The sequence below is a fragment of the Hirundo rustica genome, chromosome 11, assembly GCF_015227805.2.
Source record: "Hirundo rustica isolate bHirRus1 chromosome 11, bHirRus1.pri.v3, whole genome shotgun sequence".
NCBI classification, from domain to species: domain Eukaryota; kingdom Metazoa; phylum Chordata; class Aves; order Passeriformes; family Hirundinidae; genus Hirundo; species Hirundo rustica.
In genome coordinates this window covers 10701474-10729260 of record NC_053460.1, presented here as the reverse complement: position 1 = coordinate 10729260, position 27787 = coordinate 10701474, and the positions used below count along the sequence as shown (strand labels likewise).

General features: G+C 37.6%; 1 protein-coding gene across 7 annotated transcripts in view; it reads left to right on the top strand.

The window, feature by feature from the left end:
- The window catches only part of FTO (FTO alpha-ketoglutarate dependent dioxygenase), a 322975-nt gene that overhangs the window by 73684 nt on the left and 221504 nt on the right, over positions 1-27787 (top strand). For 4 of the 7 annotated variants that reach the window (XR_009208215.1, XR_009208214.1, XM_040075506.1 and 1 more), the window contains exon 8: positions 24696-24820. Coding sequence is in view for 5 of the 7 variants with exons in the window: in XM_040075506.1 (XP_039931440.1) it covers positions 24696-24820 (125 nt within the window). In the remaining 2 variants the exon portion in view is untranslated. Of the gene's footprint in view, positions 1-24695; positions 24821-24939; positions 25564-26499; positions 26633-27787 lie in introns of those variants that run through there. The other 3 variants (XM_040075507.1, XM_040075505.2, XM_040075509.1) reach the window with 3 other exon arrangements.

Genomic DNA, 27787 nt, shown 5'->3' with positions numbered 1-27787 from the left:
AGCTTGGATAACTGAATTATAAGACTTTTTTACATGGCAGAGCGAGTTAACTCATTGTGATCCGTTTGGTCTCCTTCTGTCCAGTGTCATGCTTCCATTTCATGAAATACCAGCTTTTTGTGCTGAAATCATTTGCAATAGTAGGCCCACGGAATTCACTTTTTTGCTGAAAAGTAATGATTGGTTGTGTTGCTGATGGATGATAGAAATTCTTTTAAGATTAGTCTATACAAACCAGTTTATGCGGATGCTGTGTAGTACCACACAGAGGCTGTACTTTCCAGGCTTCCGTGAGGTGATAGAAAACCTAAAAATCAGCAGAGCCTTACATTTCTTCATGTCTTCTCTTATGGGCAAGAGGAAAGAGCACGATGGTGTTACATGTCCAATGGTAATACATCTATCCTCAGGAAGTAGGGCTGAGGCAAGATGAAATTAGTTCTGTATTGCATTTATCTAGGTGCTCAAAGCAAAGTCTAATACAAGTCCTGACTAGGTCCTAGTCCAAAAATTTATGATGCTTTTGAAAGGATTAAAAAATAAACAGAATTAAGATTATTAATATTTCTCACTGTCAAAAGTCTTCTCCTGTAGGTGTTTTCTTCATCAAAGCAACCTTACAGGGGCTGGAGAAAAGACTGAAAGGAGAGGTTGCCATGCAGGTACACTTGTGCAGTCAAGGCTCTTCAAAACATTTTTCCATTACTGATCTTTTGTTGCTTTTTGTATAGGATGTACTTGATAGACATAATTTATAAAATATTTAGACATTCAGGGGTCAATTCCACTGGTGATTGTTATGCTAAAAGAATTGTGAAATTGCAAGAATTATTTATCTACTGAGGAGAAGAAAAGATGGCTAAGGCAACAGATGACCAGTCTTGAAAACTCAAAATTTGTGAAGATGTTGAACAGAACAAAAAAAGTCGCGCTGGTTTCTTTAAGAAATCTAATGTTAAAATACTTGATAACATGGCTGTTTTCTCAAGTTTTGTCTTTGCTTTCCATCTTCTTCATTTTCTTCTAAAATGTAGAATACTGTAATTGAATCACAGCATTAGCTGGCTTTTCCCAACAAAGCAGCAGGTTTAGGCTCTTTGCTGCTAGTTTCAGAAGTAATATGTATGGTGAGAGAGTGCAAAGACAAAAATTGAGCACATAGATGTATAATCCCAAAGGAATAAACTGACTTCTACTAGACAAGCTGAAAGCTGATTAAAATATTTTTCATCCTTTGGGTATGCAACAGCTTTTGATGATGGAGAGTGTATTAATATTCAGCTTAGATGCTTGTCGACACTGCAGACAGGTCCCAGGAAAGACTCTGATACTGACCAGGTTTTCTCACTCTGCCAGAAATCTTTATGAGACACAGAGCAGCAGCCTTGTACCAGGAAAAGCCAAGATAAGAATACTACTATGTCTTTATTTTAGAAATTGCTTTTATAGATTTAGAAGGATTGAAAAATTTAAAGAATTCTTTTAATTATATAAACACATTTAAATACAATAAAGGAGAAAGATTATTCTTAATTATTTTAAAATAAAGCTGCTGTAATCTATTCAATTTTCAATTTGTCAGTTTGTTAACTTGCAAAGATCCCAGTAATATCAGTGATGAGGATTTTTGGAGAGTGTGTTCCTACTTAAATTATTTCATAACAGTCAGATCTGAGGTGGTGGGGTACTGTTCTCTTAACTTTGTCTATTCCCTTGTAACGTAATACCTACCTTCCAGACAAGAATGAGATGTAAGCAGCTGCTTTATCAGCTGATACTTCTTCTGTTCTTTTGTTGGCATGCTAACATATAGGGTGTTTGCTTTTTCCCCTTCCACAGTGACTAAATATGTACAGTATCTCTTGAAAACATGTCATACGCTGTGCGAGGTGCCTTTAGGAGGGCTCCAGGGCTAAATACTTCCTGTAGTAGGTGAAAGAGCGTGGCTTAATCAGCTTAGTTAACTTAATTAAGCTGTGCTTTTTCTCATGGTGCAGCTTTAAAGTATATTTTATTTAGAAACTGTATTTCATAGTTGTTGAATGACACAAGGTTAGAGAAATTCTGTGGGATTTTTATGGTGGGCTTGAAAAAGATAAGATTTGCTAGTTATTCTGCAATGGGAGGAAGTGAACTAAAGGAGTGTGTCCTTTTTACTGATGATTTAAAGGGGAAATTCTAACGCAGTTTAAATTGTAAGGGCTTCTCAAACTGAGAAAATCTACTCTTCTTTTTATCCCCATCTAAGCTAAAGTTTTTTATACATGACAAGAGCTGTCCATTTTCATCCCAACTTTGGCTTGCCAGTTGTAGATATGTCACCATATTCCAAGACTCTACATTCTTTTATTGTTCTTAGGAGGAATTAAACTAAGGCAGTGTGACTCTGAGAATGTAGATCTTTTCTCCACTGATCTTTGAGTCCCAGCAGAAAATACAATTACAAATTAAAGTAATTTGATCTCAGTTGTTCTTTCTTGAGATGAGTTGTTCTTTATATTCTCCATGAGGTACTCCATGTTGAAGAAAAGGTCTGATTTTCCTGTTGGGCAAATGCTGGGATCCTGGTCCTAGTGGAACCCTTCTGTGTGGATAGAGGAGATTAGCAAGGCACAGGTGGAAACAGGAAGTGCTGAGTGAGTTCTACTTAACCATCTCCTCTGCTTCATCTGGCTTGTTAATGGTACTTATTTACTAACCTCTACTGGGTTTTGAGAGAGTAAGGGCTGGGGGAAGAAGCAATCAGGGCAGCAGCTGAGCTGGCCAAGGGGAGAGTGGCAGCAGGTGCCAGTAGGCAGTGAAAGCACGGGAAGAGGAGTAGGAGCCCTTCTGCTGGCAGAATGATACGTCTGAGGGTAAGGTGAGTGACGACTCCTGGGACAGCAGCTTTGGAGTCAGTGCAGAAATGCTTGAAAACTAGTTGGGTGTGTAGGTGGGTTGGACCTTTGGGTACAGTGGGAATAGAAAACAAGTTTGGCAGGAAAAGCTTTGGGGGTTGAGAAAAAGTATGAAAGGATGGCAAAGGCTCTCAGACAAAAAGGAGTGGTGTGGTTTGAGAGAAAATAGGATGGAGAGGCTTTACAAGTGGGAAGTGGTTATGGGAAAGATGGCAGAAGATAAGGTTGTAACTGTGTGCCTCCTTCAAAGCCAAACACTCTAGGTAGTGTTTTCTTTGATTTTTTTCCCCCATCCTTTAAAAAACTTAGTGTTTTGATAGAATTCTCTTAATTGATACCTGTGTGCTGTAATAATACTACATTTAATATGCTGCTGGCTTATAGTACAGAATCAGATAAGGGAGAAATAATCTTTGTTTAAGCAAAAAAATAATGATGTTGAATGCAGAAAACTATTTAAAGTATGTTGGAAAGTATTTGCTTCTGATTCCACAAACATAAAATTATTCAGAAAAAAACCCAAGATTATGTATGCATCGATTTTTTTTTTTTTTTTTTTTTTTTTTTTTTAATTTAAAAAAAGCATATCATGGTTAAAGCTTATGAATTTTTTTGTGTGTGTTTATATCGTGTATGGATGCATATATATATATATATCTGTATATACAGCCACATACTCACATGGAGGGAAAAAGATTTGTCTATATAAGTACTGAGCTGCTCTCCATAATGGTTGAAGTTGCAGAATGCCACTGAACTGATAGAATGTGTTAAGTTTCTCATATTAGTGCTTCTCATCCCACTGCTTGGGCATAGTTCTATTATAGACTTCAATGTTTCTTGATTATATGGGGTGTTATAATTTCCTGATGACTGGTTATGTTATTTATAATACAGAGGGTGTTAATCCTTTGGTGATTAACACTCTACTTGAGTTACCAAAGGTCAAAGGTACATTCTTTTATTTGGGCTTTGGGTTTTTTCAGTGTTCTTTTCCTTTCATTTTCTTCTTCCTAAAGGTTGTTTCATTCTCTTGTTTTATCTGAAAATCATTTTGAAACAATTTAGGGCTGGAAGAGGAGAGAGGAGGAGCACGCTTCCTTAGGGGCCCAAGTCTGTTGGAGCTGTAGGCATCAGTGCATAAGTTCTCTTTGCACTGAACAGCTCCTCCAGAAATCCTCCATTTAAAAATAATGAAAATCTCATAACCAAAAGAATCATAGTAAAAAGCACATGGAAGGAGATATTCCCTACTTAAGCCTGTCAAAAAGTAGATATCAACCTCTGTCTCATTCTAAGCCTTTTTGAAAAGATTTCTTAAAGATTATAAAAAGTGTGTGCGTGTATATATATATATATATATATTTGTGTATGTATACATATAAACACGCACTTTATAAGGTATAAATATATTTGGCTGTCATTTCAGGCGATGTGGAGATATTGCAGAGATTCTTGTCCAGCTGCCAGCTGTATCCCAGCCATTGTGGTTTCAGAAGTGAGGAGCTGTATTAAAAGCCTTCAGTTGTTTCAAAGGCTGTGGCTGTACAGAAGTTACCCTTGCCCTAATACTTCAGTCCTTTCTCATTTCTCAGAATACCATAGGGTTTTTTGTGTTCTCCTCAGCTGTGTGTTTTTAAAGTGCTGGAGCTGACTGAGAGGGAGGCACCAAAGGATTTTTGCTGTTTTGTTTTTCACACATTTCTGGGTTGTGTAACCATTCCTACAGCTCCAGGAGAATTCAGTTACGTGTCCAGCTTTGCTGAGTTGCTGTGTTCACCTGCAGAGCCTTTAGAGTGGCCTACAGCAATTGCCAGGGTACACCAAAGTGCTGTGACACTGGCCTTGCTCCTGTCTCTAAAGGTGACCTTAACTGTAAATCTGAGATATGTGTTCCACCTGGAGATTTCTTCAGGCTGTGGTCATTCCACCAGCTCCAAATCTGGAAAAGTGTGGGCATGATGGAAGGACCTGCCAGAGTTCCCTCACTGGTGTTTTCCCACTCCAAAACCTCTCTGCTAGTACCTGAAACTGCGACAAGCCAGTTAGAGGCGAATGACATTGATGCAGCACAGCCCTCTGCAGCGTTTAGGACTTGCAGGTAAACAAAGGAGATGGTCAAAGAGCAAGAAAAGCAAACACTAAATAAAGTTAGGAAGCCAAAACCAGAAGGAGAGTGGCTGGTCTGGTTGGGGCAGTGCTTTGAGCTTGTAGATTGTTCTCAGCTCAGATGATGCCAACCTTGGAAGCTGTAACAGGGTATGATAAGCCTCCCTCTTCATTTTTCAGTAGAGGCATAACTGCTCCTGACTTGCTGCTTTATGAAAATTCAGCATCAGACTAGACTGAACCGGTGTTAACAGTGTCTCTTTTGCAGAGGTGGGACATGAGTTCACTGGTGTATAAAAGCTCCGTTTAACTCAGTCACCAGAATGGGCTTAATGCCTGAACTGCTGGATGAAGTCCTTCAGTCTGCCAGAACATTGAAACATTTTGTAGTAATTCTTAGACATTTAATCTACGTACCAAACCTGTGGGTGTTTTAATGTTGCTCTACAGGAGAAAGTATAGCTGTTAAATGAGTGGAAGCACAGAGGCCATTTGCTCCTGTCCGGCCGCCCATTTGATGATTGTGTTTCTCTGTCTGTGTGTGCTGGGTTTCTCTCTGCTTTGCTGTCTGCTGTTTTGCTCTGAGCTCAGTGAGGTGCTAAGATTAGTGCTGGTTTGCTTTTGTCATAATCTTTCATGTTTGCTGTGACAGATAGGTGAAAAAGTAGTATTTGTTCTGCTCCAGCATGCAAGGAATCCAGCTCAGACACTGAGGGCGATTAGTCCCTATGTTGTGGGATAAAAAGCAGACATGGTAGAATTTTAGGGGCACTTTTTTTCCTGTACGTGCTCCAGGGAGAATGCTGCACACTGCTCTGTGGCTTCCTACATGATTTCTCTGTTTAGGATGGCTGAAGTGACTACTGCCATTCAGCTGCTGGCCTGTGGTTTGTGCAAATACTAAATACTATATTGGCTTTGTTCCATGTGCCTTTACTGTTTCACTTCCATTTTAATAGTTCATTTACACTTAGAAATGTTTTTTTTCTACTTCTGTGAGTAGTCTGGCACCACAAAATGTATTGAAAGCATTTGAAGTAGTTCAGTAGGAGGCAGAATTAAAGGTCAAAGTGGTTTTGTGAGCAGAGTGGGAAACTGGGAGGAAATAAGTTGCAGAAAAGAGCAAGCAACAGTAACCAAGTTAGAGAAATAGGAATAAATATAATGGAAGTATAAAGAGTCTTAGAAGTGCAAAGGATGCTAGGGTTAAAAGAATGGAAGATATTAATATGATGACCTCAATTTTCATTACTTAAACTTGGCTGCAGCATTTAGTATGATCTTGCTCTGGGGATATTAAATATGTAAACTACTAATATAAATGATGCAATTACTTAGAAATGTTGAGTTCTGTGTGAATGTATAATTTCAGTTTATATGCCAAAATGGTTTTTGTCTGCTGACATAGTTCTGAATCAGCTTTCTTGAAGGAGTGGTTATGTTACGGCTACTGTGAAGTAGCAGAACACTGAGCTTGAAAGTCTGCAGATAGAACATTTGCAGTAGTGTGTATGTGTGAATTTTTAAGTGATGAACTGCCTGATTAAAACCAGAGTATGTTTTTACTGAAAATTGTTATTGGTTTAGTGTAAATCCATTTTTAATATTAAAAAAAGAAAAAAAAAAGGCTTGGAGGAGGGAAATAAATTAGTGGGTAGCAAGCAAGACTTAAAGAACATGCAACTAAAGGTTGAGAATAATAACCATTTTATTAAGTAAGATTTGCTTCGTGAAAGATGGAGAAAGTTGTTTGCTGATTTAGCTGGTATGGCTAGAACAATGTACTTAGCTGTTTTCATATTGAAGATTGTGTTCTGTATAAATACATGGTACATTAGAATTTCGCTAGTCCTGTTTCAAAGTCTGCTGAAATATTTTATTTTCTTGGGTTGGACCATACATATTTGTAGAAATGCTATAATATTTTTTTTAAAAGCAACAATTTGAAAATTTGCATAATGGGCTTAAGTGAATAAAATTACTTACAAATAAGGCTATGAATCTGTTGCCTGTGATTGTTTTTTTTGGTGACTTGTTCCATAATCAGTATTTATATAATTAAATTCATTACTAGACATTAAAATTAAAGACATTAATATATATTATGTTACATTACTAGACATTAAACTATGCTTAGAGATTTAAATCAGAAATGTTAATTGTTTGTATCCTGTTTTCATTTTACACCTACTTTTGCCTTAACATTTGTACTAACCCAGTCAATAAGCTTATATAAACCACGTCAACTTTTGCTGTTTCATTACATTTTTGCTATTTAATTGCATTTTTCAAATAAATTTTAATCAAAAATATTTTACTATTTTACTGCTTATTTGCACTGCACATCTCCTAAATCTAAGGCAGCACTGGGGTAAGAAGATAGCAGATAGACTATCCAGTGTTTGAACTGGTACTCCAGTTCCTGGTTTCTTGAGGATAAATGTGATTGCTCCAATATAAATGTTTTAGATCACACTGACAGCTGTTGAAATTAAACATAGCCAGCAAAATCTATTTTCTGTCTAGCTAAGTAAAGGAGCAGACAGATGAAAAAAATTCCCTGGGTGAATGAATTCTTATGAACAGGGATGAATCTTTTCCCTTTGCTGTATTAATTTTATCGTATTGTTGAGAAAAAAAATGTAATTTGGATTTCTGTGTATGTTTTTCATATTCAAGTTTATCATATTAAGGTGAAAAATTTAGACTAACTCTCTTCCATGTTGTAGCACACAGTGCAAACACTTTTCTAACCACAGGGAAAAGTTAGCCTTTAGGACATTTTCCAGAGAGTTGCAATAGTTTGTGACTGGAATAGCCTTTAAAATTCTCTGAAAACCTGGGGCTTGGGGAGAGGTGAAAAACTTAAATTTTCCCAGGAATATCCATTCTCCTAATTTATTATGAACAATGTTTTGTTTTCAGAAGCTTTGCCTTATCTTGCCTTAAAGTATCTTAAATTTTTGAGTCTAGAATTCTGTTTCTTAACCACAAGCTTTTGATACCTGCCTTAGAGGCTCCTGTCATGCAGGAAAATGCAGAATTTTCTTATACAGCCTGTACAGCAGGTTGGGCACCGAGGAAGAGCAAGAAGAGAGAGATTTAGTTTTCCCTGCCAAACAGTAATCATTTGAGTAATTTTCATCACTGGTTTGTTTGCTATCTGAGGTGTTGTCCTGGCTTTTAGTTCTGGAGGGTTCCTTTTCCTTTCCAGTGAAGCTGGTCAGCCTTGACCGGTGGTTTGAGTCCATTGTTTGCACTGAGAGGAGACAGAACAGTTCTGCCTTTTCAGCTGGGGCTTGGGTGCTGCTGTTAATGAGCTTACACTCCTCTTCTCTGGGCCAATTCTTTCTTGTTTCCACAACTACTTCTTAAGTAACTTCCTCTAGCAAAGTATGCTTTGTAGAAGCTTGCCATTAGAAGCAATTTGATAGTCTTTTTTGTGAACTGTACCAGTCACTGGATATTTCTGTTTGGGCTGAAAAGTCAGAATGAACTATGGAGTGCTCAGTTGTTGCATTGTGGTTTTATTTTTTTCTTTGCTGAGGTGAAGGAGTTTATGAAAGTTGTAGCTCAGAAGTGAGGCTATGGGACATTATTTGTAATTTTTTTTTAATTAGTGTATTGTGACCCTTAAGATCTATAGGCACTTTTTTTTTAGAAGGGGAGAAAATTCAGCTCTCTTTAAAAAGTTTATTGCAAAGTAAATGGTTAAAACGGAGCTGCAGTTACTTGAAAGAGACAAATATACATTCATTATTTCCTGAGTATGTTGTTTTTACAGGAAAGCAAAGGAAGCAATGGCTGGGTGTCATTAAGGAGTAGCTTGTGGAAAGCAGTGAAATGAGCAATGAGACTTGTAAAGTGTCATGAAAACTGAAACACCAGGGTACAAAGTACTGCTTATCCTCCCAGATATGGATACCATATGGCAACATGAAGGGAAGTAGAGAGTAGGAGACAAGAATCCTATTATTCCTCACACTTTCATTTGCTTGCTATTTGCTTTGGGCAAATGACTTAAGAAGTTGTGCCTGAATCTTCTTCTGGCACAGTATTTATTGACAAGACACCTGTCTTCTCTGTCAGGTTCCTTGAAGTTTCTTTGGTGTAATTCCAGCTTTGGCACTTCTGATTATAAGTTTATTGTTGTTTTACTAATAGTGTTGAAATTATCTCTTATTGACTGTTCCTAAGTTAAAATCTATATTAATTTTCTGGTAGGATATCCCTTTCATCTCTTACAGCATCTCCTTAAGAAAGTACTTATTTTCCTTAAGAAGGACAATCTGCTATTGTGAGTTCTTGCTGTCCTTGAAATCTCTGCCTCCTCATTTTTTTCTTTATCTGCAAGTTTCCATTTCTGGACAACTTTCTGCATCACTCTTTTATGGATCTTTGGAATTGAATGGGCTGATTGGGGGTGCTTGGAAAGGATTTGACTTCTGGAAAGATGGTTGTGTTCCATGTGCCTTTGAAATGACACGGAGAAGAGTCTTTATCAGCTCTCCAGGGGCTCACACAACTCTGGGAAGATTCTGTCCCCTCCTCTCTCACCCATTTTCTCTGTTCCACCTCCTGAGTACACACCTGTCTACCATGCAGTGTTTCATTCATTTATAACAGTTTCACAGCAGTTTCATATTTCTCTGAAGTTAACAGATCTTAAATTCTTACCAATATACAGTACAGTTATCTTCACTGTAATAGTTGTTTAAAATGGCAATTCTGGCAAGTTTCACTTTTGTGACTTTGTGTTTGTGAAACTATACGTGAGATTTCTGATGGTATCCCCTAAAGGTAATGGTTGATGGATAAAACCAAAGCCAAAACCAGGAGCGTAGCAAGATCAGGGAGAGCATGCTTACCCACTCTTTCATTGTTACCTACACTGAAACTTTCACCTGTTTTGCCTCATACCATCAGAGGGGATCATTAATGTATTTGGCTTTGCCTTTACCCTGAGGCTGTGGAAATTAGCAGCTATTTGACTGTGTTGCAGCAAGAAAATATGATTTTTAAGGACAGGTCCTTTTGTCACAGCAATGAGTACTATGTCAGGAAGGAACACGAAAAACTGCCCTGAAAGGTTGTATGGGAGGTCTAGAAAATCGTGCAAAGCTCAACAGAAGATGTTACAAAGGGAGCCCCTGATGTATAAGGTTTATGCTTCGTGTCTTGCCATTCTGAAAATTAATGCTTGATGTGTCCTATCAGGCTGTTGTGGGCATGTAGTGATGAAATTACAGATAATAAATTACTACTCTTTCTATTGAGGCTGCATAACCTTCTCCTAATTTTGGCACCACAAGGAAATGCAATTTAGTGGTTCTCTATACTATGGAGTTTAGTGCAAATGTTGGAACTTTTCCTGTGGTCCAGGAAAGCTGGCATTTTAAGAAGTACTTCATAGTTGCATAGGCTACCATTACAGCATTATAATGACTTTGCAGTGCTTTGTTCAGTAGAACACTAGCCTGTTTGTGGGGGGAAAATGTCCAAAGGACATCCCAACTTCTGTTCTCTACAGAAGTGTTTGATATGACACAGCATTAAGGGATAGAAACAGCCCCATACATTCTCAATTTCAGAAAGAGGGGAAAAAAAGAAATACGAAGCTATTCCCACTAGAAATGTTGTAAATCTTACAAAATATATAAGCTTTCCTCTTGAACATACATCAAAGGCATAAAACTTGGGAGATTAAAATATGTTTTTAATCTTGGTTTGATGAGCAAAACTTTCACTGTAATATTTATTATGAGAGGCTCTACTTGTGTTGCCTCTTCCCTTTGTTCTGTTTATATATGACTTCCTTTCTTCCAAAAAAAGTAGGAAGTATCGTTTTCACAAAGCTGAAGGATATTGCAATGGTTTGTTCATTTAAGCTGAGTTGTAGGCCCACGTGGCAGACACAAACTTTTCTTTTATTGTCCTGGGTCCCAGAGGACAAGCAATGCTTTCTGATGGCTTCCCATGAATGCCTTTCATTTGTGGAGGAGTTTCAGTGGCTTATGCTGACTGTACAAAGATCAAACAGGCAGGAAAATTGTGGTTTTATGAAACTTAGCCAAGATCTTTGTTATTTTCTCAGAAGTTTTTCTTCTCTAACCCTATTTTTTAAGGACAATATTAGAACAATTAGTTTTAGTGGCTGATGGGAAAAAAAAAGGTTGTTCTGTCATTTTCTCTTTAAAATTTAAGTATTTTCTTGGTTATTAGAAAATTTGTAGGCATGTTTAAAGAAACTACCGACCATAATTGCAGTCTGTCGTTATTGCATTTGGAATCAATGGTATCCAAAATTAAGCTTAAAAAAAATATTGTGGCTGTTTGGTCCTGCAATTTGATCTATTTTGGGCCACTGCGCCTGCAGAGTTTTGCTGAAATCACTGTGGTTTTTTTCGCCTGGCTACAAAGGTCTGTCAAACAGATTTGATTTTGATTTGACCTGTCAAAGTCTCATTTGTTTCAAGAAGAGTGTTTTTTTTCTCAACAGGTTCTCTTAGCATTCATTACAGAAGTTTCCTTTTTGCTCAGCTCTTGGCAAGCTGAAGTATTGGAGAGAGATGTGCAGACCACAATGTCTTTTTAACTGCAGAGATGGCATGTTTTGCCAGTAATACATAATTTTCATTGCGTTACTCATATAAAACCTCATGTTTGTCGTACAAATTCAGTTTTTGTTGAAGGATTACTTTAATAAAACTAAAATGGCCTAAGTTTCCCAAGTGAAACCCGTAGCATCTTTAGGGTCAGACAGAGCTGTAACTTGAACAGCTGTACAACATGCATCCTAGATTGTTTTTAATTGTCTTCCCTTTCTCTAACAGCAGTAATTCTTGTTTATATTGTCAAGAACCTTTCCACTGAGCACAAGAGCACCATACTTTAAGGTCACATGCTTAACCCCACTGCGGGGTTACAATGTAAATGGGCCCCCTTTGTTTTCATTAATGTGTGAGAGGTGGGTGCAAGGCAAGGCTGTTCACAAGGCTTAAATGACTTATTGTAAAAGTGTCTTAAAGAAAGCATATTTTGTCTCCATACCATAGTTGTTTAGCATTACTGTGCATCCAACCGACAGCCAGTTTGGCAATGGATTTTTGTGTGTCATTTTGTTCTTTTGACCTGTGATACTTTTTTCTTTTTTTCTTTTTTTTTTTTTAAACAGAGCTAATGGATTCACCTCAAATAATACAAAATGAAGACGCTTTTTCTCCTTCTGTTCCTCATAGCCTAAAAAGTAGTAAACAAAGCTAGAACTGTTCTTTTCCACCCCAAATCTGTTTACATAACAATTTGCCAGCTACTGTTTCTGTGTTGATGAATAGGTTTAAAATTAGGTCTTTCTAAAAATGTCAAATTAAAATAGTATTCTCAGTGCTTTTAATCAGTTAAAAATTAACAAAGCGTAGCCTTTTGAAATGGTTTCAGGAGTTTGAAATCCTTTTTCTGCCTGTCACTGATGTACGAAGAAAGATAATCTATTGAAATAGTACAGGTTGTTTTGATTATCTAGAATTTGCCCTGAGTCCCAAGATTTCAGATGATTTCAAACCCAGTGCTGATGGTAATTTTTGGCTGGCACTTCCAGTTTGTTTTGTAGGCCAAAATAACTTCAAAAAAGTTAGTCATGCTTTTAAGTGCTGCATAGTGTCAAAATTGGAGCCATTTGGAAGAGAGAGCTCACTTTTTTCCCAGGATAAAAACTTCACGATGAACTTAAGTTCATAGTATTTGGTTGCTCTATTTTAAATGGAAATGTGGTGACAAGGTTTCACAAATGCTTCTCAAAATACTTCTTTTTCTCCTAGTAACTGCTATGCTCTTGGGCTTTGGGCAGAGACATTTTGTCATGGGTTTTAATTTTCTTACACTGCATCTCTAGTAAGAGCAACTTACTATATCTAGTGATCTCTTCAATATGTCAATAATTGATTTGACTAGTTGTAAACAGGATGAAATCTGCCAACCTTAAAAGATTATTTAGTATTCAAGAATATAGTGGTAGTTTGATATTTAAGGAGTTTTGCTAATAAATATTTAAGATTTTTTTTTTCTGGGGAAAAAAAATTGTATAGCATTTAAGACAATAGTAAATATGAGTTTTTCAGCATGTAGTCTTGACAGAGCTTTTACAGAATGGGAAAAAATAGTCAAATATTGTTTAAAGGCAGTCCATATCCTAATGAAAATGTTTTAGGTTGTGTTTTCCTAGAGGAATGTAGTTATCCCTGGAGATTGATTTGGTACACATAAAAAGATGTTATAATGACATTCTAAATAAAAATTTGAAAGTAGAAAAAAAATAAAGAACACCAATTCCAGCATTCAAATGCTGAGGAGAGATTATCAAATTACATGTTTTCCTCTTTAAGAAGAGAAATATTTTCATAAACCACATTAATAGTTTGAGTGATTGTTGGCCTAGGCTGTACCTCTTCTGTGTGGGCTCTGAATGCTGTGAAGTGTGATTTGCCCTGTAGCATCATGGAAAAGCAGAAGGGGAAGCAGGTAGACAGTAACAGTACATGGAGATTCCTAGAGCTCTGGCACAGCTTCTCATGATGTATCTTTAACAGTATTCATTTTTTTATGAGAGAACACAGGTCAAACCCTTCTCCACAAACTGCTATTTTTCATTTCTGCAGCAGCCCAGGAGATACAAAAGCTTTTTTGGGCTACTGGAGAAACATCTCGTCTGTGACATGTACTCAGGACGTGTCTGTTAAGGATGCTCATCCAGTTTGCGTTAATGCATCCTTGACATTGCTTTTTTACCAGTGGGTTAACGATTCCTTCTGGAAGAGCGCAGAGGTGATTAGTCAGCCACCTCTGACCTCTCTCTTAAGTTGGACTTGGCAGCTGAACTTGAGAACCCATATCTTGTTTCACGTGGCTGTAGACGGAAGCATCGGTGAGTGGTGGTGAGGCAGGAGCTGGGTGTCATGGGGCAGGGTAACAAATGCACTGTTACAGGGTGTCTGAGCTGTAACATTGTTTTCTGTTTTCCAAATTATATTGTCAAAATTTGTGAGCACATCATGCAAATGTCATCTCTGTTGAGTTGCCAGAATCTGCAGCATGTGATTTTTGTTTCAGAGAGAAATGAATGTGCATATGTTTGTGTATGTTTGATCTGGTGAGCAGTCTTGTTTTGAGGTTTTTTTTTTTTTTTTTTTGTTGGTTTTTTTATGTTTTTTTTTTTTTGTTTGACACATGAATCAGATGATTAAAGTTTATTTTCTGTAATTGAATAGTCATATTAATGAAAATTATATTTTTTTAATATAGTGAAAATTTCGAATTGTTGGACATTCAATCTTCTTCAGTGTTGTAGCATGGTGTTTTACTGGAGGAACAGCTCGATCAGACTAATCAATATCTGCCTACAGTTTGCATTAACAGCCTTTTAAAATGTAGGTTTTACAAATACATTGCATTCAGAAGAATACAAATAGTGATATGTTACAGAGTTCCTGGCAGAATGGAAGATGGCAACTGAGTAAAGAGGATGAGGACCTCGGTGGGAATTGATGTGTCCTCAGAAGGGGTGGAGATGTGCCCAAGTGTTCCTTGGGTTAATGCTCCAGATCTGTGATGCTGCCCTGGAATTGGAATGTGATGAAACATAACTGTGTGGTGTACTGGTGTGTATACAAGACAGCAAACATGAGTTTACATGTATAAGATTAGACAGAGTGTTAATATTCTTTAGTTTAGGACGAGCTATGGTTTGTGATTTTTTTAATTTTTTTTTTTATTCTGGAAAATGTGTAGTTTTCTTTTGAGCCTACAGGATGTAAAGTTTGATCAGAGGTTAACTATAGTTCAATGTTGTAATTTTGCAATTATCTTTTCTTGTAACATTTGTTACCTTTATAACTTGTAATAGAAAATTAGTGTCCATATATAAGTAGTATATATGTATTACAGGTTTATATAATTTTATGCTGTAATAAGTCAGAATGACATGTGCAAAATTTTATTCCTGACCATGCTCTGAAAGCAAGAGAATTAAGAGTAAGTACTTGCCTTGCTCTTTCAGAAGGAATCCATATTTAATGTAAGTACTGAATCCAAACTAGTGATAGTACATATTTTGGGCAACTGTTTGAAGTAAGTTAAATCAGTAGGTTTTTCTGTTTGTTCTCCTTTGTCAGACCCCCTATTTTTAAAATTTACTAGTACATTGCATTTTGTTGTACATTTTACACTGCGCCTCATCAGCCTGTTTGTGGCCCGTATATGAAGTACCTAGCTCATGGTTTGATGTAAAATACAGTTATGTACTGTAACAAAACTGGAGGAGAATAAGGCACTGAAATCAGACAGCCTAGTTTCCCATTGAGGAACAAGGATCTAGCTTCCAAAAAAAGTGTATTTCCTAATGCTGTGGTCATCAACTAGTGGCAATGTCTGGTGGTGTTCTTGCTGCTTGACAGTGCCACATTCCCCACACCTTAAATACACGTAGTGTAGCAGGCTCTGTTTTGGTTTTATTTCCTATATTCTTCCAAGCAGTGTGCTCTCAATTCCCTCTCTGTCTGTTTTGCCGTGACAGCTGGTATCACTACTGCGCTTAAATGATTATGAATTTTAAAGCTTCACAACGGTGTGCCGTGGTGTCACTGGGGGTAATGAAGTTGTTACTTGATCCAAGTGTGACAAAACTTCATTTTTGAAAAAAACCTGGTGAGAATCCTGTTCTCACAACCTGGTGCCTTTAGTGCTGTGAGGATGATAAAGGCATTGAACCCCTTATGTCATTTGAAGATATGATTCAGCTGTATGTGGTTATCTTGCATATGTACTAAATTGCTATTCTGCTATGGCATGTGTCTTAGACAAAGCATGCCCACAGGCACTTCTGGACATGTGGCTTGCTGTTTCATTTGATTGGGGCTTGCAGCTTCTTCATTCTCCAGTGTTTAACCCATTCTGTAACTTGGATTTCTGATTTAAATTATTTCAATAAAACTAATGACACTGGAAATACATTTTAAATTTCTGCACAACTATATTTTAGTAGACAGTGTGTTAAAAGGTGGTGTGACTAAGGCAAGTAAGTAGCTTGATGGCAACAGGCAATGGCTTCAGTCATAGGAGGAAAATGCTGATATTCTAGGTTTTTCCATACTAAATAGATACTGAGATGTGCTGTTCAAGAAAATCAGTAATGTGACATGTAATTAAACACTAAAAAATAGTAAAAAATAAAAATGTAATCATGAATTCAGAATCTTGCATTCACTGTTTTCCATTTTTCTTTGTAGCTTGTGGGTGTTTACAATTTTTTTTTTGATGACTATTACTGTTACCTTTAGAGATTCCATTTTGCATTTTGAGTGCTACAAAGAGCAGTGATTTAGTTTGGAGATTTTGGTACAAGTTTGCATCTATAAATATTTTAAGAAAAACTTGTGTGTAGCTTTTAGGGTATTAGGGCTTCAGTATAAATTAGGATGAGTCAAAGCACTGCCTCATGTCTCAAATTATTTCATTAGGATCAGTGAAATTGTATGAGTATTTAATTTGAACTACAGTTCATTTCAGTGTCTGTGAGATAGTATTACCTACTTCTGGCTTTGAAGCCCACAATTTTTTCTTCTCCTTTCTCCTCCATCCTAAATTCTTCATAATAGTTGATGATGTTAATTTTGAGATGCTAAGAAAATTACAGGGTACTCTTTTGAGTTCTTTTGAATGCTTAAAATCATTTGTTGTGTAATTCTTCAGTGCTTATTAGAACTGCACATAATTGTTGATGAAAATTCAGACTGCAGACTGAGTGAGCGTGTGCAGGTTGTACTGAGCGTGATTCAGCACTGCAAAATCTAAGCTGTCCAGAGTGCAGATTAGCCAAGTGAGTCTTGTAGTGCATCTTAGCTTAACTGATTTCAGCAACAGTAGATAATCACTGAAGCATGCACTGCTGTGCACTCCTTCAGAACTTAAGTGTTCAGAGTAACTACTGTTTGCATGTGACCAAAGTGGAAAAAGGGAGGTGTATACAAAGGAGTGAATTATAACAAAGAACACTTTCTGCTTCAGTTCTTGTTCAGAAAACATATGTTCAGCCATGCAGGCAGCAGTTGGGGTAAAGACACACTGTAGGTTTGGAAACAAAAGGCGTGTTCTTTTCTTGCATTCACAATGTTTTCAAACATATTCACTTGTTAGGGACTGGCCTGTCAGCTGGATCTTCTTGCAAGCGTGATTTCTTTTTCCTGACTTCTTTCAAAAGCTTTTTCCCCACAATGTTTTACACTTCATATAATCCACTATGCATGCTAGGCCTGCCTCTGTTTTTGTGCTATTGATGATTCAGAGGTGGAGGGGCCGTGCTCTGGGAGAATGTGGCTGAAGGGTAACCTTTCAGTCACCCATACATCTGAAGATGCTAAGACACTCTTATTCCAAATATCTTAAGTGGTTTGGTTGCTCTTTCATGATGAGATGGGTTATACTTCACCTTTAGAGCTTTGCCCAACCGATTAGTGCAGAAAAATACTTTGAAAGTGTTGATCTTTTTACATTTTTTTAGTTTGTAACTACATATTGAAAATCTTACAGAGACTCGTCATTACTGCTTAAATCATTCAGTAAAAAGAATTATTTTTCTCAATTGGAAACTTATTCAGTTGTGGCATGCCAGAGTAACCAAAAATTACTTGGGCATTACTTCTGTTTGGATTCCTTTTTCCTAAATATATGGTTCAAGACCCCGGTATAAATATTATTCTATAGGCATAAAGGTAATGCTTATTTCCAAATAAGCTCAACCTGGTTTAATTTATGCCTTTTAAACTCATATAACTAGAAAATGTACTGCTTTAGCTCCACAGGTATAGATAAATGGAACAACTTTCTAGTGCAGACAAGACCTACAGTTTCTTTGGAAATGTCGAAGTGATCTACTCGCTGTAGGTTTTTCTAGGTCAAACTACTCATCTATCAAGTCAGGTATTCATCCTTTGTTGTCAGCAGTGAATACCTCAAAGCAAGGCAGGGCTGCCTACATTTTAATGCCTGTAGACTTGTATATAGAGCTTAAGCATATGTCTGACTTTAAGCATTCTGCTCTATAATTGAGTTATGTACATGTTTAGTTTTGATGTACACCATTGAATATAATATTAGGGGAGAATGTATAATCTTTGTGGCAATAGTTTCACACCAGCAACTTGAGTTTCCATTCCTTTTATGCTACAGAAATGACACTTCTTTAATAAAATTCTTATTCTTTATATTTTATTTAAAAACAGACACAATGTGTGTCTTAAACCCCCTGATTTTATGTTGAAAGTTCTCAGTCAATAACCAGAACAGTTAGGGAGTTTTATGTTGGCTTGGAGATTATTCATGTGTTTTGTTGTAGTATTATTACTTTTATCTGAATTCTCAGCCTGGGAAAGCACCACTGAAAAATGTCCAATGATTAGAGTTTCCCAAATAAGGCCCTTCAGACCATGAAGATCATTTACTCCACTAGAAAATCCTCAGTCAAGAAAACTCTGTGTAAATATTTTCTTTTGGAAGGTGCCAGCAAATGCATCCTTGCCAACGTATGTCAAAACTGCCAGAAGATCTGTGAGGTTGGGGATTAACTTTTTAGCACTGTCATCTTAAGAGCTTTGACAGGGAAACATTATTTAAATGTTTTTTCTTTGACTGCGTATGACTGAAAAGATGTTAACTGTAGATAAAACTAATATAAAACAGTTAATGATACTGACATATATTCCAGGTCTGCACCTTTTTCTCTTCTTGAGGTCTGTGTCAGAAATCCTTAAGAATACTTCAGCTTTAAAATAAATTGTCCTTCCTTCTCATATGAAATTCGATGATTTGTCTCCAGTCTGATAAAAGAAAGCACATGCTAGTATGCTGCTTCTTTTGAGGAATTTTTTGTTTTGTTTTATAGGCTCCTTAAAAATAAATTACATTTTAGATGTTGCAGTGACTTCTCTGAATCTCAGAAAGAAAATAGTTAATAATAATTTCTTTCCTTTCAGTTCCCATGAGCCTACCTCCATTGCACAGTTTGCATATAACAGCTAGTAAGAGTAGAACGTACTGAACCTTAAACAAATCTATTAGGATCACCATGGCAAGAAACCGGGAAAATGGCAGGAAAAACGAACAATGATTTTGTAAACCCTCCAAAGGTCAGAAAAAGGCTTTCAGTAAGTATGCAGAGGCTAGAAATCAAATCCCATTTCCTATCATAAGAAACCAGTTGTTTTAGCAGCAGTGGTTAATGTACTGTATGTGAAAGATTTAAGACTAGTTGGAAAGCTTTGCTTCTGTTTTATTAGGCTGCTATTGAAAAGCCAACAGCATAACTTCAACTAGGTGCTTTGAGATTTCTTAATGGGCTGTCAAGGGCAAGACACCAGGTCTGTGCTATACTAGCTCTTTCCTGTACATTAAAACAACAGGGGCCAAATGATCATATACAGAAGTATGAATTACTTGATGCTTTCTCTGTTCCATATGGTCAGCCATGTCTTTGGCAATTAATCATGTACAGAATCAGTTGAGTGCTCTCTGAAGCATTGAAGTCAACATTTAGTTGTACCTGTGCCAGTGGGGGCAGTGGGGGTTGCGAGCGTAAAATAGCAGGATGAAGAGCTGCTGGCGCCGAAGCCAGAGCAGCTGGCTTCTATAAACAACACTTTTTTCCTCTCTACCTTTTTCTTTTTTTTTTTTTTAACTTTCTTTGACAAACATGACTCATTTTTCAATATCATCCAGAACATGAGGGTCGCTGAGTGAAACTGTGATATCTGGCATAGTGGATTAATAAACAAAAGGCAGAGAATTGGGTTTAATGTGCCCAAATTACCAGGTGATAACTTAAACCATACTGGCTGTTTCCATCGTATCAATGAAAATGGGTGCATTTGCTGGTATTTTAAGTAGAAATTTTAAAAGTAAAGAAGAAATGAGCAGGGTTTTGTAATCAATTACTTGCTATTTTTATCATGGAGGAGTTACAACATGTTAAATTAACATGGCTTAATAGATTTCAGGTTCTTTTTCCCTCCCTTCTAAAAGGGACCATGTTCTAGTTTCATAGAGTTTTATCAGGATACTTCTTTCAATGCAAATAAAATGACAAAAATAACAGGGAAAATGCACAATAACATTTTAGCCCTGCTTACCAATTTTACTCTTTGTTTTTCCTTTCTGTATTAGTTATTGATTTTTTTTTTAGAGATGACTGCTATGTTAAAGTAGAATTGGTTGGTAAAGATTCAGAAGTTTATCCTATTTAAACTGGTGGTGGGTAAATTAAATCTTAACTTAGAGTGAAAAATCTGATTTGTTGACCCAATAAAGTAGGACCAAGAGGCAAACTGTCCCAAGTGCCACTTTAGTTCAGACTGAAGGCTAATTTGTTTGACAGAACACTAAGCTTCATGTCTCCAGTTATACAGTGTTTCTAACCTTATGTCTGGCTCCTCATGAGGTCTGAATTGAAGGAAGGAAAAAAAATCTAGCTTTATAAGATTGAAAATGTACCAGTGTGGGGTTTGGAGTGTTCCGATGTTGGTTTTGCCTTGCTTGTTTGTAGGCATGTTGTGATATTCACTCAGGACATGCAGTTCAGCAGGGTAGTGGCCTATGGATGTTAAAACAGAGTTTCTTCTGCTGCATGTCTAAGGAAAAAATATTACTGTAATCCTGTTACAATGCCTAGATTAGCTTTGTTAGGTATCTAATTTTGTGTGTATATGCTGGGTGAATAGCAAGACTTGGTTATAACAGTTTCTATTCAGTCGTGTGTCACTGTTATATTTTGTTGGTGATAATGAGAGAAATATAGGGTGTTAGTCTCTTGAAATCTAATCTTAGAACCTTCCTTTCTTACATAATGAGAAAAGATGCTCTGATGGCTCTTGCCTGATATGCCTAAATTTATTTCTGCTGCTGGACCAGGAGGAAGGCAAAGAGTGCAGTTTCCTAAATACTGTGTTTAACATAGAAGGCTGCATTTGCTCCTGATACGTGTGTACGCACATATACATATATACGTGTCTGTATGTACTTAGCTTTGGGCTTTTTGAGAGGTGAGTCATGTGTTTGTTTTTAAGACTTTGTGCCATTTGGGTTTTACAGGGAAAGCCCTAAATACAGTGGTAGATCTGTAAGGAGAATTGGGGAAGATTTATTGAAAATACTAGCAGTACTGCTTATTAAAGAGATATGCTGGCCAATGAGACAGGGAGCTGCTTCCCACAAGTGATAAGCGATTTGTGTAATCTCGTTGCTTAGGTTGTCCAGGATATGTTTTTGCCAGCTCAGGAAGCAGAAGAAAGAAAGTTTCGCCAGTTTGTAAACATTGCCACCCTCAAGAATCTCTGTGAACACAAGGATGAGATAAGACAGGCTGTAGGGCTGGTTGCATTGTTTATTTATTCTACTGTCCGGCAGTCCCAAATGTGCTGGAAAACTGAGTCAGTGCCGAGTCCAGTCCAGAACTGTGAAGGCTTCACTCAACATTGGGCAAAGGGGGCCTCTGCAGGCAATTATCTGTCATTAAAAGAATTGAGACACAAGATCAGATTTTCTTTGATGGGATGTGCAGCTATAGTGATGTTCAAAAGAAGGTCATTCCTGCTCTTTAGAGCAGGGGTGGTATCAGACGGGTTTCTGATGGATTTTTATCAGTGTTGATGTGAGGAAATGGCTTTCCCAGCTGATAACATCTTTGACCGAGTTTCTTGAACCCTTGACCTTTATCAGTCAAGGTATATATTGAATCCCCTTGTTAAAAATAAATCCCAAAACAAGTTACATGGAAAAAACAACTTTCAAAGGAACATGCTTTATAATATTATTTTAGCCAGAACGCTGCTTTGTTACAGTTCAAGATTTTTATTGTGATTATAAGAATAGCAAGTTATTAAGAAATGCCTCCATAAAAGCTACACATCAGGCCCTGCACTGGCATTCCAGGTGACCTTATTGCCCTTTCAGCACTCTAAGAAAACAAGTAGATCAGTTAAATTGCTATGTATTGTGGTTGTATGTTGCTTAATAATACTATTTCACCCTCCAGGTAGCTGGGACTGTACTCACAGGGCTCAATAAAGAAGCGTTTATGATGTCAGTGTCAAACTACGCGTTTGACTTGAGCCATGTACATCACCACATAAATGAGAGGTATTAACAGAAGGCTGGAGCAGTATAATTGTTCTCTCCGTAAAAAATAAATTATTTTCAGTTTCTGAAATGACGATGTTTCCATAGATGGAGGGGACTTTACTTGGTGAAAGTCAGGACCAAACTTGCAATTTGACCTGGTCAAGAACATTCATGCCATATCACATACAGTGTGATTATTAGTACTTGGAGTAGTGATCACCCATCTCTGACTGATAATACTCTATTAACATCATCTTTTCATCAGATTGTAACTGAAAATTCTTTAGGAACTCCCAGTTCCCCATGTTCTGCACTTTCTAAATCATTTATTTAGGGGATCTTGATGTTTGTTGCAGCAAATAACTGTACTTTCGGCTTTGTGAGGCATGGCATCATTAAACTTGGGACTTTCCTGAGAAGCAGACATCTCACCATCACCTGTGGATTTTTCTGTCCCTCTGTGAATAAAATGTACATCCAAACATTCTGAAAGGGATGTCTTGGTGGACTGTGACCTAGCTGTATGGCTACAGTCTGATCATCCTGTAATACAGAGGTAAACTCTGGCTGTAGTTCCCTGTCAAGGCTTGTACGTGATAAATACAAAAGTTAAAGCCTTAGTAGGTGTGTTTGTTGTGAATGACAAGGAGTGTTAATTTTCAGCATTAAAGAATGTACACCAGCTCATGTGAGTGTGTTTCACTTGCTGAAGTCCTCTATCAAATCCTGCCTTAAACTGTGCAGCTGCTGGAAGTGAGGCTCTAAGGTCGGGATTGTTGAAGTTGGCGGATATTAGAGCTTGTGGAAAAGATGTTGTAGGTCAGTGCAAGGGAAACCCATGTCAGGGAATCCTTATCTGAAAACGCTCTCTGGCTTTTTGTTTGCTTTGTAATGTCAAAGCAGGGTCAAGAATGTGATCTGTATAGACAGAGTTTTGAACATTTGGGGTTTTTACAAGAAAATGTTCTTTTTGATGTTTAAGTCCCTTATGATAGGCTAATGCCTTTTGGTAGGCCAAATGATAGAGCTGGGAGGTGGAGAGAAAGATGCTTTCTGTTCTTTGCATGTGATGTTGGTGCAATAAAGTTATATTTTGTCTCTGAGAACCCTGTCATGCTTCTCTCTTGGAATGACCATTGCAGTAACAATGCTACTCCTACTTTACATATCTTACAAAGTGTATAATCTGCATGTTATTGTTTCTTGTGGAAATAAACACACCCTATCAGAATGAGGATAGATCTCTCTGTTTTCACAAACTGAAGATAATAACAGTAATTTAATAATTTCTCTCACAGAATTCCCAGAGGAATTTTAGTTGGGCAGGACAGAATGTAATGTGTATGTGATATTGAGGAGGCAATATGCCACGTGCTTTTCCGTGTTGTTCCAATAAGGGAGGTTATGCTAGGAATAGGAATTGAAGCTCTTCGTTATGTTTGGTTGTGCTTTCAAACTCACATGCACCACTTCCCAGGCTAGAAACTTTTTTTTGCCTCCTTTTCTGTGAAGAGAAAACAGATCTGTGCAATAATTCTGTCTGTTTTGTCACCCTTCACAAAAGCATTTAGATGCTATGATATGTTCGCAGAACGTGTGGCTGAAGGTTAGGATATCAAAAATAATTGCATGTATATTGGAGGCTGGTTGAGGTGAAAAGGGCAATATAATATCTTCACTTAAGGAAAAGACTCTCAGTCTCTGCCATGGAGACACTGCTGCACATCGAGGAGGTATGGGCACTGGTGGATATAGGACTGGTTGGCAGCTGAGCATCAGCCATTTCCTTCCCAGCTTGGCAGACATGGGGAAGTGCAGGGAAAGAAGAGAAAACGGTGCAGGATTCAGTAAGCAAATATGGAGTGAGGGAGCTGCAGTTAGCTTGGTGGGATGATGAAGGGTGCTAAGAACATCCACAGGAAGGCCAGTAACATTTGATCTGCAGAGAGTGTCATCCTGCTTCACAGATTATTTAAATCCATTGCATGTGTATATGTATATTTTTGAGCAGTTTTTAATTTATTCCATATGTGAAAAAACTTTATTACTTGTTTATTTGAAGTATTCAATGGTAAAGAGAACATGTGGACATCAGCAGAAATTCCATTCAGCAGATACAATACAAACTGGTATTTTCTTCAATAGCTTTACCAGGGAGCAGAGGGGAGGGTGAAATCCCCCAAACAAATGCTACATCGAGGAAAATACTTCTGATATTATTTGATACAAGATAATATTTAGAAAATAATTATGCCTCAAGAAAATGTGGGCTAGAATGCACAATGTCTTAGCGTGATACTTAAGGCAATGAGATTTTAAGGTTTACCTTATATGCCATGTATATTGATTAAATACCAAATATATGGTGGCCATTTCTAACCATCATTTACTGTATTGATTTGTCAGCAGTGGAACTGTAATAAAAAAGCTATTGATTTACTGTCCTTATTTGCTTATGGGCTTTTTATTAATTTTACACATTGTTTCCTATTTCTAGATTATAATTTTTATGTGTTTCCTCCCTTTAAGACAAGTCTGGTCCTCTCTGAAGTTAGAAAAGAGCAACAAATTGAGGAACAAAGGAATGAGACCATCAGCTGCTTCCTGCTCCTTCTTAAGGAGAGACAAAAACTGCGTAAAGAATGGACAGAAAGGTGAGAAATACTCCTATAAATCCCCTGGAGTGGGGAAAAGTGACTAAATTTTCACTGTTCAAATACCTTGAATGGAATAGTCCATGTTCCTGTGGGGTGGACTGCTCCCTTACTCACAGTACAGGCCACTAAAACTGCGCTTCTTGGCTGCTTCCCTCGTGCTCCTCCCGTTTCCCTGGGGCGTCCTGCTGGGGTTGCCTGGGTGCTGTTGGGTGAGATGGGCAGTCGTGTGTGTGCTGCTGGAGTTCATCCCGTGGGACTGTTCTACTGCGCCCCAGCCCTTAAAGAGAGCTCGCCGCCATAGAGCAGGAGATGCTGTTAGCAGTGTTTAAAAATTGTTCATGTTTGTATCTGGAAAGGTTTGTGTTACTGGAATGTTGTCAGCTGAATGCATTTCAGAAGCACCAGTACACCATACTTCGGGTTCGTTCAGAAACAGGTGGATGAAAGAGGATTTCCACCGTGTTCCACCTTGTCCTTCTCTTAGGCTGCTGAATGAGTTGATGTCACCTTTTTTCATACCTGTGTCCAGAAGATAAAGGTTTACACTAATTTTGTAATCTCTTATTATTTTCTTGTTTGATATTTACATAAAACATCAGCAGGCTATGAAATTTTTCTGCCAAATATACAGCTTTTGTTTAAAACCGGATGTTCCTTACTCCCAATTAAATACAGTTTTTAGTCAAAAGTATTTTTAACAGATTTGTTATTCAAATTTAGCATTTAACTTGCTTGATTGTTTTACCTGCACTAATTAAAATGGAGATCTCTTGCATTTTGCCAGCATAGTTTCTGAAGACTGAGATTGCTGTTAAAATGTTATCTATAGATTTTGGGTCTGACAGTTGGTTATCTTTTCTGCTCCAAATAATTACAGTAAATGAAACATTTTAGAAACATGAGATAAAAATTGAACATAATTATACATATTTACTTTGCTAATTACAGGTTGGGTTTTGTAAGTTTGTGTTCCAGTGAGTATGAAATGTTTGTTTGTATGCTACTCCTTTAAGATTTCAGAGTAAGCTGGCTCTAAAATATTTTCCATATTATCATGTGGGATTTATGTTTCTCTTGAACAATTTAAGTCATTTTAATGGGGGAGTTGTTGGGTTTTTTAAATTTTTTTTTTTCTATTGGTTGGATTTTTTGGTTTGGGATTTTTTTGGGGGTGGGGGTTGTTAGTTTTGTTTTTTGCCTTCCATCACCATGCTTACCAAATAATGCAAATGTTTTAGCTATGCTGGAAACAGAGGAAATCACTTAAAGCTTTTCTGTGGGACGTGTGCATCTTCATTGTGAAACAAAATAGGAAGCTTCTAATGAATGGAATACCTTTTTAGAGTTCATTTCACCTAACAATGATTTCCTAATATACAAGGCCATCAGAAACCATGGCAGTGATGAGTAATTTAGAAGTACCGTGGGCTCGCAGGGAGCTCGGGGCTGGGGCCAGGGCTGCAGCTGGAGACACAGCCCAGCCTCTGACACAGCAGAGCTGCAGCTCCTGGGGGGTGGGAGAGGCACAAACAGATGAAGTGCAGGCCTTCTTAAAACTAAACACCTGAAAGAGCGTTTCAAGAGCATTGTGCCTTGAAAGTTCTAAAAGAAAAGTGTCCTTTGAGTATTAGATATCCATAATGCTTTTTCTTTGCATTTGATGTTTCCCATCCCAGTGACCTATGTGGGAGTCTCATCCATACGATCTGCGTAAAGAGGCTGTTACCGTACACCTCGCTGGGCTCCATCAAAGCCTCAGCTCGGTGTCTGGAATGAAACACTGGCTGTGGCAGCCATGGAGAGCACGGTGCTGAAAGTTATAAAACGTCCGCCGTGCTACGAGCAGGGCTGCCCATGTTTTAGAGATCAGTCTATTGTGTACTTTGGAATTACATGAGAAAAATGTGCTTGGACAGGAAATAATTAGCACTTGTCAAAGGGCAGGCAATAGGTTACAGTACTTTACTTTCAACAGGCTATCAGGGGATCAGCTAGATTAGATAATAGAATTTTTTTCCTGTGGAAGTTAAATACAGATGACTCTAATTACCTTACGTTGTGCATTAGAGAGCAGATTATGAGCAGTACAACTTCAAGAAATTTAGGTCAATGAAGAGAGGGCAGCTGGCAGAAAACTTCACTCTGCACTTGGTCTTTGTAGAGTTATGTATGTAGTCATTCTGTTCTTGTGTTTTGTGTCATTAACACCTGAAATGGAAAAAAAAAAACAAAAAACCAAACCAAACACACCAAAAAAAAAAAAAAAAAACCAACCTGAAAAACAGAACAAACAAACAAAAAAGGAAACAAAACCCCAATCATGTTGGGAACTGGTAACACAAAACTGACTGAACTTTCAGAATTTTAGCTTTTCCCAGAGAAAGTCATATGAACTGTTCTGGTATTTACCTACTCAGTTAAAGCATATTCTTGCACTATTTGCTTTAAGTTGTACCAGTGTTTCTGCATATTAATGAGCTGAAGTAGCTCTTTATGATTTTTATTTCAGCTCCACAGCCCAAAACACGTGGCAGTGTGCTTAGTGTTGCACTCACCATTTCATAGACTTGTGATGCAAAGATGTCATCAGTATCTTAAGTATCTGAGCAGGTCTTCCAGGGATTCAAGTTGTTCTCTGAGTGCTAGTGATCCAAAATACTTCAGGTAGGACTCAGTGAATGTCCTCTGAGTGTTAACAGAAATGGTCCAGAGTTTCCAAAGCCCCAGATTTGTTTGTGCTGCGTGATAGTGCCTGATGGACAGGTTGTTATAGCTGCTAAGGAGCTGCTCTAGCCCTTTGAACTGACCCCTTCTTGACCTCTGCTTACAGAAGGTCACTGTTCAGCTTATAAAGTGAGGGGAACCTCAGATTCTACTGTAACAAATAGAGGGTGAAGAGAACAGCTGTGAATTCTGGACTAACCATGCAAACCTGGATAGACTTTTTAGGGTCACTGTATGATA